This window comes from Oncorhynchus gorbuscha, linkage group LG23 (assembly GCF_021184085.1).
Source record: "Oncorhynchus gorbuscha isolate QuinsamMale2020 ecotype Even-year linkage group LG23, OgorEven_v1.0, whole genome shotgun sequence".
NCBI classification, from domain to species: Eukaryota; Metazoa; Chordata; class Actinopteri; order Salmoniformes; family Salmonidae; genus Oncorhynchus; species Oncorhynchus gorbuscha.
In genome coordinates, this window is record NC_060195.1 from 60810593 (window position 1) to 60826829 (window position 16237).

The 16237-nt window shown below is 43.4% G+C and overlaps 1 protein-coding gene and 2 non-coding genes across 3 annotated transcripts; 1 reads left to right on the forward strand and 2 right to left on the reverse strand.

Annotated features, from left to right (window-relative positions):
• Positions 1-1636: 1636 nt before the first annotated feature.
• On the reverse strand, positions 1637-8126 carry LOC124010700 (LON peptidase N-terminal domain and RING finger protein 2-like). The gene is made up of 10 exons (XM_046323349.1): positions 7129-8126; positions 5673-5791; positions 5413-5559; positions 4966-5290; positions 4669-4774; positions 4457-4571; positions 4210-4331; positions 3908-4066; positions 2642-2954; positions 1637-2377 (listed from the first exon to the last, which is right to left on the reverse strand). Exons 1-10 carry the CDS (start codon positions 7826-7828, stop codon positions 2177-2179), a joined length of 2307 nt encoding a protein of 768 aa, XP_046179305.1. The 5' UTR covers positions 7829-8126; the 3' UTR covers positions 1637-2176.
• A 7449-nt stretch (positions 8127-15575) lies between these two features.
• On the reverse strand, positions 15576-15649 carry trnan-guu. The gene has a single exon. It is a non-coding gene; the product is annotated as a tRNA-Asn (tRNA).
• Positions 15650-16026: 377 nt separating this feature from the next.
• trnan-guu lies at positions 16027-16100 on the forward strand. Its single transcript has one exon. It is a non-coding gene; the product is annotated as a tRNA-Asn (tRNA).
• The last annotated feature ends 137 nt before the right edge of the window (positions 16101-16237 follow it).

Genomic DNA, 16237 nt, shown 5'->3' on the forward strand with positions numbered 1-16237 from the left:
TGTACAAAATGACAAGCAACGACGTTTCTGGTGAAGGAGCCGTCCTTACCCCATGCACATCAAGGGGTTAAACGAAAGAGAATAACTGGACAGATAAAAAAATGGTCAGAATTCAATAAATATTTATTAGGCTATAAAACAGATGGTTCAAAGAGACCATGCTAAAAAGATCTGCAGATCATTATTTTCCCACTGTTCAAATAGACCCCCTTTCAAGACACAAACCGTGGCCTGACTGTTGAGGATGACGTTGATGGTAAACGTATAACTATATCGAATGGTTTGAATAATACAAGTTTTGGGCCTAATGAACACACAAGTAACAAAATCATACATTTAAAAGGTATAAGTTAAGATTCATTGAATGCCATTTTCACATTCGTGTTACCAAAAATGTAGTGACGAGCAATTTCTGCAAATGTGTCTGGCACACAGGAGGTTGGTGGCACCTTTACTGGGGAGGACGGGCTCATGGTAATGGCTGGAACGGAATCAGTGGAATGGTATCAAATACATCAAACATGGTTTGCAGCCATTCCATTCGCACCGTTCCAGCCATTATTTGGAGCCGTCCTCCTCTCAGCAGCCTCCACTGGTCTGGGAGAATGATGGTGTGTGTGTTTATAAAGAGTGTTTGGAAATGAATCAATTCTGGAGAATCCAGGTCCTTCCAACATTGTGATGACGGAGCACGGAGGTGACTCATTGTCTACAAATATGACATGTCGTCTTCGGTTCTGACTTCTAAGTAACCCAAATTACTCACCTGGCTGCTTCTCCAAGATCTGACTGTGTGGGTGAGATATGCCAAGTCACAGAAGCTTTTAATGTGGTGACCACACAGTACACCAGTCCTTACAATTTGGAATATGGCATATGTTGTGCCTTTGCCCAGGCCTCTTGACGACCTCTGGTTGTGGGGGGGAAAGAGACCCACTGTGTGATTTTGGAATAGACTCATGTAGATAACTATGAAGGCGAGTGTCTATGCATGCCTCACAAAAGCACATTGGGAAAAAACACCACTTGGCCTAATTGTTACTGTAAAAAACAAAAATGTTACTGTACAGCACATCAAACTCATTCCGCAGGGTGTCTGAAGCTTTTCGCTCCACCCTTGTACTTGATTGATGAATTAAGGTCACTAATTTGCAAGGAGCTCCCCTCACCTGGTTGTGTAGGTCTTAATTGAAAGGAGAAAATAAAAAAAATGCCACTTATAAAGACATGATTTAGGCTTACTATATGTAATAAAGCTTTGATTCATTTAACTAAACTAGGCTGTTGAATGACAGGAGTGTTGTCCTACTGTCCATTGTTTTTGTGACAGAGAGGAAAGGGGCGGGCGGATATGTCCTCCGCAAAAAACACCTGTTCAAATGTAGGGTTGTCTGCACTGATCCTCTTTGCTCACACTTACAGCCACCCTGTGGATGTTTGGTGCTACTACAATGTCTGTGCTGCTATTTTTCACTTGCTTGCATCAAGCGCTCCCTCCTGACATGATTACCAACATACAGTAGAACCTATTGTTCCAGTAAGTGATGGTGTGCATTATATTCATTATGTCCCATAGAAAAATGCTACATTTCTGTACATGAAAATTGGCTTCACATGACAAATAGTAGAAAAAAAACACATTGCAAAAATAATTTAAGGCCTCATTTGTACACAGACCAACAATAAAACAAGAACAAAATAAACCTAATGTACCACACATGACAAATCTGGACTTAATGAAATTGACCCAAAGATATGTGCGCAAACCTGACACACATTTATGTGTTTTGGTTGGGTAGGGCTAGTCCATCGATCCTTTTTGTAAGACTTAAGTAGAACCCATTCCTGAGATCATGAACAACACTGCTGAATCATTCCCACTGTTGAAACTCTTTATCTGAGTCTAGAGCTTCAGAGGAAAACTGAGTATCCTCTCCCTTCTTCTCCAGGGCCCAGTTTTCCCAAAATTATCTATCCGGATTTCATCTATCAGATGGGATTAAATGCATAGAAATATAATGAATAGAACAGAAAAATAACCGACTTCAACGGGGACCCCCGTTCTATTCATTATATTTCTATGCATTTAATCAGAGCTGATAGGAGAAATCCAAATTGTCAAAAGTTACCTAACTGGGCCCAGATTATTCTAAATTGATCACCTCTCGGGGGGCCACTACAGTGATGATGATGCTGCCGCTGCTGAAGATGGTTGCCGCGGTGGAGGGTGTTTGCGTGTGACGAGGCTGAGCACGCGGCGGGTAGTGCTGAGGCGCTCTCGGAGGGTGGTCATAGCCAGGATGCTTAGCTGGGCTCTCTTCTCCAGGGGCAGTACAGCCAGCAGCCACCAACACCATGCAGGACCACTGGCACCCACCTGAGAACCCAGAGGCAGAGTGTGGTCAGGTTAGTGAAGACAGGACACAGAGAATTATTCCATATCACAACCAAAAAGTGTCTATGGCCAAGATTGCACAGTTTAATCAGCTTTCATAAAGGTGAATTCTTAGAGGAACCGATATGGGTATTTAGATTTAGCTGGGTGGCTCTATAGGGTCAAAGTTTCTCCTGACCAGGCAACGAAACCAGGGAAAACTCAGAACCCGAGTTCTACTGTCCGTATCTGCTGACTTTATCTTACCTGTATGTCAGGGTCTTTGTCAGGCAGCTGTCCAAAGTGGCTGACGATCTGGTTCTTCATGTTGTCTTTGAGGGAGGTGAACCAGGTGCTGGCCTGCTCGTACACACAGTCATGCAGCTTCTGCAGCTCCGCCAGCTCCTCTCCCTCCACCTTCTGGTCCTCCAGGTGCTCTATCTTGGCTGTGTTGTAGCCGTCGCGGTGGCCGTGGCTCAGCACTCTGAAGCGGGACACTCCGACCGTGTCGACCACCGAGCGCCCGTCTGCTTGGAACTTCACGTCCTTCACCTCCAACATACAGCCGTAGTCTGCGAAGCTGTAGTCAGGGAAACGCAGGGTATACACATGTAGGATCTTATTGTGAGCCAGTTTGCCACAGGAGAACAATTATTCTGCAGCAACTGGAAATGGGAATTATTATGTGGATTATAATTCATGGACATTTCTGTAGGGGTTGATCAGCTTTTTCATTGGGGCAAATCAAGTCGAATTTACAAGCTTTAGAAACCTTTTTAAAACTCAAAATGCACTACAAGTTTGCATTTCCTGCCATGTAGGGAAATTATCTGCATGTCTAGGGTAGGTTTTAGTTCAGTGGGCTAACATGGTCTTGAATTGAGTCGCAAATACAGGTTTGCTACCCTTTTGGTTAAACTAGTGTCAAGGTGTTGTGATGGCTGTGTGGGCACAGGTTAAACTAGTGTCAAGGTGTTTTGATGGCTGTGTGGGCACAGGTTAAACTAGTGTCAAGGTGTTTTGATGGCTGTGTGGGCACAGGTTAAACTAGTGTCAAGGTGTTGTGATGGCTGTGTGGGCACAGGTTAAACTAGTGTCAAGGTGTTGTGATGGCTGTGTGGGCACAGGTTAAACTAGTGTCAAGGTGTTGTGATGGCTGTGTGGGCACAGGTTAAACTAGTGTCAAGGTGTTGTGATGGCTGTGTGGGCACAGGTTAAACTAGTGTCAAGGTGTTGTGATGGCTGTGTGGGCACAGGTTAAACTAGTGTCAAGGTGTTTTGATGGCTGTGTGGGCACAGGTGAAACTAGTGTCAAAGTGATTTGATGGCTGTGTGGGCACAGGTTAAACTAGTGTCAAAGTGATTTGATGGCTGTGTGGGCACAGGTTAAACTAGTGTCAAAGTGATTTGATGGCTGTGTGGGCACAGGTGAAACTAGTGTCAAAGTGATTTGATGGCTGTGTGGGCACAGGTGAAACTAGTGTCAAAGTGATTTGATGGCTGTGTGGGCACAGGTGTAAAACCTCCACTCACCCTTTGATGTCGTCAGCGATGCACATTCCAAACTGCTTGGTTCCCGTCTCCATAGAGCGTCGGATCATCAGCCTATAACACGGCTCGAAGACTTGCAGGGGACAGGGAATTGTGGGAAATGCCATGGTGCAGATGAAGATGGGCACTTCCTGGGCCAAGCTGCAGAGAGAATAAAATGTGGGTTAAACCACTAAATATGATATTCTGCCCAAATAATATTGTATCATAGGAATCTAAAACATTGTCAGACATTATGTTTTGAGAAGGGGTTAGGGGCTGAAATGTAATGAGGCCTGACTTACTTTGACAGCTCTGCCATTTCTTCCTGGTGCACCTTGCTCCTCTCTGCCAGCTCCTCAGACAGGTAGCGCTGCAGGACCTCCTCCATCAGCAGGGTCTTATGGTACCCTCTAGTGGCCAGGTACTGCAATTACAACATATTCAATCAGATAACAAGGGGAATTTTGGTCATTTTGGTCATTTTGTCTTTCAGTAATTGATATTAATTTTCAATAGTAGTGAAGGCAGGTCTGTGTGGTGGCTATTTACCTCTGTAATGTTCTCTTTACACAGGGGGCAATTGGGGTTGTGGTCCAGACAGCGCTCAAGACACTTCATGCAGAAGGTGTGTCCACAGGGGGTGGTGACTGGCTCGTAGAACAGCCTGGAGAAAACGCATGGTGGGGGGGGGGGTTAGGTTTTAATAACTACGTAGGGAGAACTGGACCTACAGACAGGGTGTGTGTGTGTGTTTGACTTACCTCATACAAACAGAGCAGTCCATGTCAGAGCTATCCAGGAGCTGAGGGGGCACCTCTCTCCTCTCACTGCAACAAGCAGCTGGCAGCTGGGATGAGCTTGACTCATCTGAACACAAGAATCAAAACAAATACATTTACATGATATTATTGCTGAGGTTTCTATATGTTTATAATGATTGCATTCATGCAACAGTAAGATACTTTGCAATATTTTTGTTCACTAGTATTACTTTTTTTTTTAATCGCCTTTTTGGCAACAATAAATAATTGCCCATTGGAATGGGAGGGGTTGGGTACCTTTTCTGGGCAGCTTGTTGGGGGGTGCAGAGCCTAGGGGTTCGTCTGAGAACTTCCTCTTTAGGCCAGGGGGGAGAGGTAAGGCAGCCACAACAGAAGCCAGGGTCTTGGAAACCTCACATGAGGACTTGGTCTCTGCTCCAGTGTCAGACAAACTGTCTCTACGGCCAGTAGGGGTTTGGCTCCATCTACGAGGGGTGGAATGGAGGGAGTCGAGGAGATGGGAGGCTGGTTTGAGGTGGGAGGCGGGGCCTGTTGGGTGGAGGCGAAGTGATGACGTGGGGAGACCGTCTGTCTTGAACGTGGAGAACATCTCACTCAGCATCTACAGGAGGGAAAGAGACATAAGACAGTGACTAGCAGTCATCGCAGTCAATCGGGCACACAAGTAGTTGCGTAACTGGTTAGGGGAACTAACTCATTCAATTTAATACAACTTCAATGCTATAGAAACACAGTGGAGTCGCTTAACTTTTGCGTTTCCAGCTTGACTGAAGTCCAGTCTGGCTTCAGAGCCAGACAGTAGAAGTATTCTTGCAGGGCCTCTTCATTATAACCGGCTTTGTTCAGAGCCAGGGCCTTCACGTAGTGAGCCTGAGAACACAAACACACAAAACCCCAAGTACCACAGTGTCTTTCAGGTTCATTTACACAAAACAATTTGGGTAAATGTGTTAATGTCAGGAAACAGTTGCGTGTTTTCGTACCTTGGGAGAGAGGGGCGTCAGTCGACACATGGCGTCTCCATCCTGTAGGGCCTGTCTGAAGTTGCTCATCTCCATATGCAGCTCTGCCCGTCGGCCCAGCAGCCCACACATATAGGGGGCTGTGCGGAGAGAACATGAAACAAACATTAGTTAATAGTCAGATTCAGTTTAAGTTATTCACATATCTCCAGCACCCTCCATTGCTCGTGTTCGTTGTGTCAACATCTAAAAAAAAACAGTATAAAACCAGGTTGTATGGGTTTGAAGACGGTTAGTTGTGAGTGTGTCGTTGATATGTCATTACTTAACAGCTATAACTGTATTCATAACACTTTTACAACCCCCCCCCCCCTGAGAGGGTAATGAGGGTAATGGGGGTAATGTGTTACAAGCTGTATGTCAGGCAGAATATTATTTCAGAAGATCCAGGTCATATGGAACTAGTTCTGGGCTAGGTCATGAGTTGAAGCCGTTCCACCGTTCCTGCCCTCGGAACGTTGCATACCTCTATCCTATTACCTTGTGGGCTGAGGCCTACGTTACTGTTGGGTAGAGATTAGAGAAAGGAGTGTCACTTCTCAACGCCCTGTCATTAAATGTTTTGTGTGTGTCAAGACAAAAATGTCTGCCTGTGTCTAACACCACGATGCATTTGTCTATGCAACGCCTGACTTATTTGGAAACCATAGCCACCCCCATGCAGGAAATAAAAAGGTAGAAGCTTCCTTTCTGCCTACTCTGATCCCTAGACTAGAGTTCCCTCAAACTCCACAGGCATTTCTCTACAAACCAGGTCAGTCCAAATCAGGAATCTTCTGGCTGTGCTATTATGGCAAAAGTGCATGACTTTACTTACACAACTCATGCCTTAGCTGAACTTGTCATCATGGTGTGATGATGCCAATATATCCCAACCTCTATCTGGTATAGTTTGTGTTATGAACGTGGCACAGGTGGTAATTTAACCCATAACCACTGGTTGGTTCCCTCACCCAATCACAACACTGGTGGCAGACCAGGGCTGTTCGCCTTCCATCAGTGATGTCAACAACATGGCTTTGACCTTACGGGTTGACATAACCTATTACAAACCTATGCACGTCACAGAAGTGGGTTACGGGCTTTTATTTCAATGTGCACAGAAAGATCATGCAAAAAGAATGATGATGTAATGTTATAGGGCCAATCTTCAGTTGCTACATTCATTTTTGGACTTAAAATGCATGTTATGTACCCATTGATTCTTAAAGAATATAACTAAAATGGCTCGTGAGCTTAGTTCAATAGCAGAACCCAAAATGCAAGCTTATTTTACTGCAATGTTAGTTATGTCTTGTGAATTTGAGTGATTAAATTTCTCCAGCCCCATCCCTCAGCTTTTTACTAAAACAGTGTGGCTGAATACGCGTTTGTCTCAACTGCGGATATCCCCTTTAAAATACGTTTTTAATTTTACCTTTTTCAAGAGCGTAGTTGTATTTTTCAAGTGCGTTGATAAAGTCATGTTCGTTCCGCATTCTATCCCCTTCAAGCCAGCATCGTCTTGCTTCACTCTCTACACAAAACCATTTACCCAACAGCCCACTGAGTACTACATTCACTTTAAACCCGATTGGCTTTAATTCAATATTTGTTTTGTTCAGTTTGTAACGACAGAATTCACATTCTTTGACACCGTCATCCTCAATGCATGGTTTGCAGAATGTATGGCCGCATTCCAAAGTTGTTGGCTCGATTAACAAGCACTTGCAAAGCCGACATGAGAACAGGTCCAACGAGTGCTCATCCTCGGAAACCCCATCTGAGTCTGTGCATTCTTTTACGCATTCTTTTACGCGCAAAGTGTGCGCAATACAGTCAACGAGAGACCCTAGTTCGTTTGGTCGTAACCTGTCCAAGTTGGCGGCGGTGCAGTATGAATCCAGAGCCTCCGCTATCCGCCCTGCACGGCTGAGAGCATCCGCATTCAGAAGGCAGAGGCTCCGGTCCGGGTGTCGGAGGTCCGCCAGCTGGGAGCCGTATATCTCAGCAAGGAGGTTGAAGTCCCCAGCACGGAAGGCTTCCCGTGCAACGGCCAGCATTTCTGGACTCAAGCCCGCAGCAGCAGTATTGTCGTGGATAAAATAATCCAAGTGGTTTTCCAAACGAGCATCCATATCAGTGAAGTCTATAACATTTATGTAAAACAAATGTGTGCATTCAGATACAATAAATGAATTGGTGAATAGAGACAGACCGAGAATTGACTTCGTCCAAAATCACTGGTTGTTTTTTATGAAACCTGCTACACTGAAAGTTTGTATAACCTCCTGAATTAAATTACGCGCGATTGGAGAGCCATTCTAAATGCATTTTGGGCTTCAAATTAATCAACGCAAAATAAATCAATAAAATAACACCCGTAAATTGCAAAGGTAGACGGTCACCGTTAACCTAATTGTACTGTGAACTAGGTGAATGCGCTGCGTTTGGTAATGGCACGTGACTTCAAGGGAGCGACCCCATTGGTGTGTTATGGTTCTCTTTTTGTGTTATGTGGTTCGTTTTATAATGGACAGGAGGTTGTGTAAGTGAACATTTCTGATGAATGGAAAAGGTCCGTTTCTTGGAGATTATGACATGGATACATCTAACTAGGATACAGTTCCTTACTTCTAGAGTCGAGCCGTATAATGCAAAAGGTCTATATTTGTAGTAGTTTACAAAGCCTTGATCAAGATGATTTTTTAAAAAATTGTAAGCCATTTTTTTTTACATAGACGAGAAATAGTGGGTCACTGAAAGTTTATAGACTAAACATAATGTTATGTATTTATCAGACGTCATTATTAATGACTAAAATACAGTAGAATACAGTATATACATATGAAATAAGTAAAACAGTATGTATACATTATTCAAGTGACTAGTGTTCCATTGTTAAAGTGACCAGTGAGTCCATGTTAATGTACATAGGGCAGCAGCCTCTAAGGTGCAGAGTTGAGTAACCGGGTGGGAGACGGCTAGATAAAGGGGAACACCAGTGTCTACATATTGGAGGCTGTTATGTTATTTATTATTTTCATTAAACTTATATTCATACAAGTTATTCTCTAAAAATATATATTTTTAAGATAAGGATTACTTTATTGGTCCATTTACGATCTGAGCACCTGAGATTTTTGTGTTGCATATCCCATTCTCCCCAGAAGTCAAACACATACTTTTTTTGCACCAAATCTTGCACTGACTATGCTCACGCACACTAGATTCTACCCACACAACACGTGTACGTACACTGACATCCCAACATACACACATCACGCGCAGACATGCATACTGACGCCCCACAACACCCATTGACACTCACCACATACGCTGCTGCTACTATCTATCCGGTTGCCTAGTCACTTTACCCCTACCTATATGTACATAGCTACCTCGATGACCTTGTACCCCTGCACATCGGCTCAGTACTGGTACTCCTTGTATATAGCCATGATACTTTTACTTGTTGTTATTCCCTGTGTATGTATTCCTCACGTCACTATTTCTATACATAGGTATGTTTTACCTTTATCTTAACTCTGCATTGCTGGAAAAGGACCCGTAAGTAAGCATTTCACTGTTAGTCTACAGTTGTTTAAGAAGCATGTGACAAATACAATTTTATTTGACATACAGTACAGTACGTACGTACCGTACGTACATACATACATACATACATACATACATACATACATACATACATACATACATACATACATACATACATACATACATACATACATACATACATACATACATACATGCATGCATGCATGCATGCATGCATGCATGCATGCATGCATACATACATACATACATACATACATACATACATACATACATACATACATACATACATACATACATACATACATACATACATACATACATACATACATACATACATACATACATACATACATACATACATACATACATACATACATACATACATACATACATACATACATACATACATACATATGTACACACAGGTAACTGCCAAACTAAAGGAAATACTTGAGTAAATGAGGGACACAAAGTATATTTAAAGCAGGTGCTTCCACACAGGTGTGGTTTCTGTGTATACACAGTTACAGTTGAAGTCAGAAGTTTTCATACACCTTAGCCAAATACATTTAAACTCCGTTTTTCACAATTCCTGACATTTAATCCTAGAAGAAGAAAAAAATATGTTTTAGGTCAGTTAGGATCACCACTTTATTTTAAGAATGTGAAATGTCAGAATAATAGTAGAGAATTATTTATTTCAGCTTTTATTTCTTTCATCATGTTCCCAGTGGGTAAGAAATTTACATACACTCAGTTAGTATTTGGTAGCATTGCCTTTAAATTGTTTAACTTGGGTCAAATGTTTTGGGTAGCCTTCCACAAGCTTCCCACAATAAGTTGGGTGAATTTTGGCCCATTCCTCCTGACAGAGATGGTATAACTGAGTCAGGTTTGTAGGCCTCCATGCTCGCACACATTGTTTTTAGTTCTGCCCACACATTTTCTATAGGATGAGGTCAGGGCTTTGTGATGGCCACTCCAATACCTTCACTTTGTTGTCCTTAAGCCATTTTGCCACAACTTTGGAAGTATGCTTGGGGTCATTGTCCAATTGGAAGACCCATTTGCGACCAAGCTTTCACTTCCTGACTGATGTCTTGAGATGTTGCTACAGTATATCCAACATTTTTCCTCCCTCATGATGCAATCTATTTTGTGAAGTGCACCAGTCCCTCCTGCAGCAAAGCACCCCCACAACATGCTGCCACCCCCGTGCTTCAAGGTTGGGAGGTGTTCTTCGGCTTGCAAGCCTCCCCCTTTTTCCTCCAAACATAACAATGGTCATTATGGCCAAACAGTTCTATTTTTGTTTCATCAGACCAGAGGACATTTCTCCAAAAAGTACAATCTTTGTCCCCATATGCAGTTGCAAAACCGTAGTCTGGCTTTTTTATGGCGGTTTTGGAGCGGTGGCTTCTTCCTTGCCGAGCGGCCTTTCAGGTTATGTCGATATAGGACTCATTTTACTGTGGATATAGATACATTTGTACCGGTTACCTCCAGCATCTTCACAAGGTCCTTTGCTGTTGTTGTGGGATTGATATGCACATTTCACACTAAAGTACGTTCATCTCTAGGAGACAAAACACGTCTCCTTCCTGAGCGGTATGACGGCTGCGTGGTCCCATGGTGTTTATACATGCGTACTATTGTTTGTACAGATGAACGTGGTACCGTAAGGCGCTTGGAAATTGCTCACAAGGATAAACCAGACTTGTGGAGGGCCACACTTTTTTGGCTTAAGTCTTTTGATTCTGAGTTTGAAGGTAGGCCTTGAAATACATCCACAGGTACACCTCCAATTGACTCAAATGATGTGAAGTAGCCTATCATAAGCTTCTAAAGCCATGACATCATTTTCTGGAATTTTCCAATCTGTTTAAAGGCACAGTCAACTTAGTGTATGTAAACTTCTGTGTGATACAGTGAATTATAAGTGAAATAATATACCTGGAAACAATTGTTGGAAAAATGACTTGTGTCATGCACAAAGTAGAAGTCCTAACTGACTTGCCAAAACTATAGTTTCTTAACAAGAAATTTGTGGAGTGGTTGAAAAACGAGTTTTAGTGATTCCAACCTAAGTGTATTTAAACTTCCGACTTCAACTGTATCTGTATACACACACAGAGTAAGTGCCTTGCTCAATGGCACAACTGCGGTAGGCATTTCAATCTATTTCGCAAGAGAGACCTGTTCAAGATGGCATTGGTCTGAAATGTTACAAAATGAGCCATGTTATTAAAAGTAGCTCCAGTTCAGAGGGCCCACCCTTTCATATGTTGCCTAAACTTGCCCAGTGGCAGCACTTGGGTGCACCTCAATTGTCGAAACAAATTGACGTTCCCCAAATTCTTTGAAGCTGGCACTACCTCCAGATTTCATATGGCCCCTTAAGATATGGGAAATATCTATTGTTTCAATACGATGCCTGTAATATTCAATATATATTCAGTTCTGTTATATGACATTTTCGTAAAACGTGCTAACTGGGTGACCGTCAGTCTACAATGCTTAAAAGACACCATAACGTTGTCATAGAACAGCATTCCATGTCACCTGCCTGCCAAACAGTGGCACATGCTTAGGGCACACCAAAACCAATTGGCAATCTCACTTCATCAGAGCAGAGGCAGAGAGTGGGGGAAGGGAGGAAATGGTTACAAGAAAGCACTGAATGTAACAATGTGTTTATTGGACTATTAATAGCAGTTAGAAGTGAACACTCACACAGTGGTCCATCAGCATTTAACGTCCCCATTCAGTTGAACAGCAGGCTGGGGCAGCTTGTTTTACCATGGCAACGCTGTTGGTCTTCAGTACTGCAGTCTTGGGACGAAACGCAACTTAAAGCTTTGAAATCTGATATCTGAACAACGAGCAACAAGGTGTCTGCTCTTTGTTGCGTCTACTCCCCTTTCATTGCACGATTTTAATTGGGCCATATGATATCACTGATCCATAGTTTTACGTTAGAATGCGGGACAATTGCATCTTGACGGACGGACGCCACGTAGGAATGCCGCTACGAGACAAGAAATCCCTGATCTGAAAGAGAACAAAGACAAGTTACTGGGGACTTATCTGTCAAACATGGGATAAAAGGTCAACAAGAGGAGGTCAACCGGAAGCTGTCATTTCTCGTCATGAACAGTGTCCTAGTTAGGATGATCAACATCCATCATCCTCATCCTCATTAGCGTGCATTGTAGGCTGAGCGCATGCAAGATCACAGCATCAAGCTCAAAGGACACAAATCTGCCCCCTACAAAGGCTGCTGTCAACGATCTATCCCATGGAGCCCAACCAGGGGTACTAGGACCCCTTGGGGAACTTCAAATCAAATCCTTTGATTAATTGTTCAGCAGTCTTATGGCTTGGGGGACAATTTTTTGGACCTTCCTCTGACACCGCCTAGGATATACAGTACCAGTCAAAAGTTTGGACACACCTACTCATTCAAGGGTTTTTCTAAATTTTTACTATTTTCTACATTTGTAACGTCCGTCGTTCGAATGAGACCAAGATGCAGCATGAGGTAGGTTACTCATCTTCTTTAATGATAACCAGGAAAAACAAGAAAGAGAAAACCAACAGCCTTGTAGGGCTCAACAGCAACAATACAAGAACAAGATCCCACAACAAAGGTGGGAAAAAAGGCTACCTAAGTATGATTCCCAATCAGAGACAACGATAGACAGCTGCCTCTGATTGAGAACCACACTCAGCCAAACACAAATAAATACAACACAGAATGCCCACCCAAATCACACCCTGACCAAACCAAATAGAGACATAAAAAGGTCAGGGCGTGACAACATTGTAGAATAATAGTGAAGACATCAAAACTATGAAAGAACACATACAAAATCCTGTAGTAACCAAAAAAAGTGTTAAACAAATCAAAATATATTTTATATTTGAGAGTCTTCAAAGTAGTCACCCTTTGCCTTGATGATAGCTTTGCACACTCTTGGCATTCTCTCAACTAGCTTCATGAGGAATGCTTTCCCAACAGCCTTGAAGGAGTTTCCAGAATCTCAAAAATAAAATATATTTAACACTTTTTTGGTTACTACATGATTCCATGCATGCACCCCTGAGGGGCCCCAGTGTTGAGGATCAAGGTGGCAGATGTTTTGTTGCCTACCCTTATCACCTGGGGGCCGCCAGTCAGGAAGTCCAGGATCCAGTTGCAGAGGGAGGTGTTAAGTCCCAGTGTCCTTAACTTAGTGATGAGCTTTGAGGGCTGAGCTGAGCTGTAGCATAATGTACAGCATTCTCACATACGTAGGTGTTCCTTTTGTCCAGGTGGGAAAGGGCAGTGTGGAGTGTGATTGAGATTGCATCATCTGTGGATCTGTTGGGGCGGTATGCGAATTGGAGTGGGTCTAGGGTTTCCGGCATGATGGTGATAATGTGAACCTTGACCAGCCTTTCAAAGCACTTCATGGCTAACCGACGTGAGTGCTACGGGGCAGTAATCATTGAGGCAGTTAACCTTCACTTTCTTGAGCACAGGGACTATGGTGGTCTGCTTGAAACATGTAGGTATTACAGACTCGGTCAGGGACATGTTGAAAATGTCAGCGAAGACACCTGCCAGTTGGTTAGCGCATGCTTTGAGTACACGTCTTGGTAATTTGTCAGGCCCAGCAGGTTTGTGAATGTTGACCTGTTTAAAGGTCTTGCTCACATTGGCTATGGAGAGCGTGATCACACAGTCGTCCGGAACAGGTGGTGCTCTCATGCATGCTTCAGTGTTGCTTGCGTTGAGGCAAGCATAAAAGGCATTTAGCTCATCTGGTAGGCTCAACGTCACTGGGAAGCTCGTGGCTGGGTTTCCCTTTGTAGTCCGGAATAGTTTTCAAGCCCTACCACATCCGACGAGCATCAGAGCCGGTGTAGTAGGATTCAATCTTAGTTCTGTATTGACGCTTTGCCTGTTTGATGGTTCGTCTGAGGGCATAACGGGATTTGTTATAAGCGGCCGGATTAGGTTCCCGCTCCTTGAAAGCGTCAGCCTTTAGCTCGGTGCGGATGTTGCCTGTAATCCATGGCTTCTGGTTGGGAAATGTACGTACGGTCACTGTGGGGACGAGGTTGTTGATGCACTTATTGATGAAGCCGGTGACTGAGATGGTTTTACTCCTCAATGCCAATTCTTTAAATTTATTTGACCTTTATTTAACTTGAATCCCTGAACATATTTCAGTCTGTGCTAGCAAAACAGTCCTGTAGCTTAGTATCCACGTCATCTGACCACGTCGGTATTGCACAAGTCACGGGTACTTTCTGCTTTAGATTTTGCTTATAAGCGGGAATCAGGAGAATAGATTTATGGTCAGATTTGCTAAATGGAGGGCGAGCTTTGTATGAGTCTCTGTGTGTGGAGTAAATGTGTTCTAGAGTTTTTCCCCCTTTGGTTGCACATGACATACTGGTAAAATGTATTTAAATTTGCCTGCATTAGAGTCCCCGGCCACTAGTAGCGCCACTTATGACCTTATATAAGCTCGTTGAGTGCAGTCTTAGTGCCAGCATCGGTTTGTGGTGGTAAATAGACAGCTAAGAATAATATAGATAGTAGATAGTGTGGTCTACAGCTTATCATGAGGTATTCTACTGCAGGCGACCAATACTTCGAGACTTCTTTAATATTAGACATCGCACACCAGCGGTTATTAAGAAAAAGGCACACCCCCCCGCCCCTCGTCTTACAAGACGTAGCTGCTCTGTCCTGCCACAATGCACGGAGAAGCCAGCCAGCTCTATATTATCCATGTCGTCGTTCTGCCACGTCTAGGTGAAAGATAAGATATTACAGTTTTTAATGTCAAGTTGGTAGGATAGTCTTAATCGTAGATTGTCCAGTTTGTTTTCCAATGATTGCACGTTGGCCAATAATATGGAGGGTAGTGGTGGTTTACCTACTCGTCAGCGAATTCTTACAAGGCACGCCGCCCTCGTCCCCCCTTTTCTCCATCTTTTCTTCGCGCTGATGACGGGGGTTTGGGCCTTGTCTTTACAAAGCAGCATATCCTTCGCGCCAGGCTCATTAAAGAAAAAATATTCGTCAAGGTGGAGGTGAGTAATCTCTGTTCTTATATCCAGAAGGTACTTGACCTATCCACTGATCTACTTGAGAACCACTGATCTACCCTATGGGTTAGTGCTATTCGAGGTCCTTGGGACGTCCATACCCTAAACCCTTACCTAACCGTAACCATTTAAAATGGGGTAGGGATGTCCCAAGGCTTCTGGATTGCAAGGACATATTTATTAGGGGGCAAAAATTTACCTCGTCCCTGGGTGGGCTCGAACCACCAACCTTTAGATTAACAGTCTAACGCGCTAGCCGATTGCGCCACAGAGACAGTTCCACCATATTTATGTGACCATTATTAAGAATGGCACAGTCCCTGTGTAAGACCAATTAATTTGTGTACTCTGTCAGACTCGGGGTGCTTTTCAATGCTAAGTGGCTTCCTTTGCTACACGTGCACTGCTCTGAGAAGACCTGCACCAGTAACAATCTTTTCAGAGCCTCTGCTTTTCACTTTTCAGTGCCTTGCTCCAGCACGGCAGCACCCACAGTAGGCTGAGCTAATGAGTGATCAGTGTCAACATCCTGAGACTACCTGAAATACAAATCACCCCTTACCGTTGCTCTCTAAACTCTAACAAAGATCCGACAGCCACCCAACTTCAGACATGCAGATTTGTAGGACGTTTTATTCTAAATGGTTTCACCGTCTCTGTGTCGCAATCGGCTAGCGCGTTAGACTGTTAATCTAAAGGTTGGTGGTTCGAGCCCACCCAGGGACGATATATTTTAGTTTTCTCCTTGAACCTCTGGTTCCTCAAATATTATGAAAAAAGCAGTGACAACATGCTGGAGATTCATCAATGCTTTTGAAAATCTCTTTCCCTAAACAAATATACCAGTACTTTACTGCCATGAC

Excerpts from the sequence above, each read along its gene's own strand:
- LOC124010700 (XM_046323349.1), bottom strand. The coding sequence starts at position 7,828 with ATGGATGCTCGTTTGGAAAACCACTTGGATTATTTTATCCACGACAAT. Across the intron at positions 4,775-4,965 it reads CAACAAGCTGCCCAGAAAAG|ATGAGTCAAGCTCATCCCAG; the intron begins GTACCCAACCCC and ends TCTTGTGTTCAG. Across the intron at positions 4,332-4,456 it reads GTAAAGAGAACATTACAGAG|TACCTGGCCACTAGAGGGTA; the intron begins GTAAATAGCCAC and ends TTGTAATTGCAG.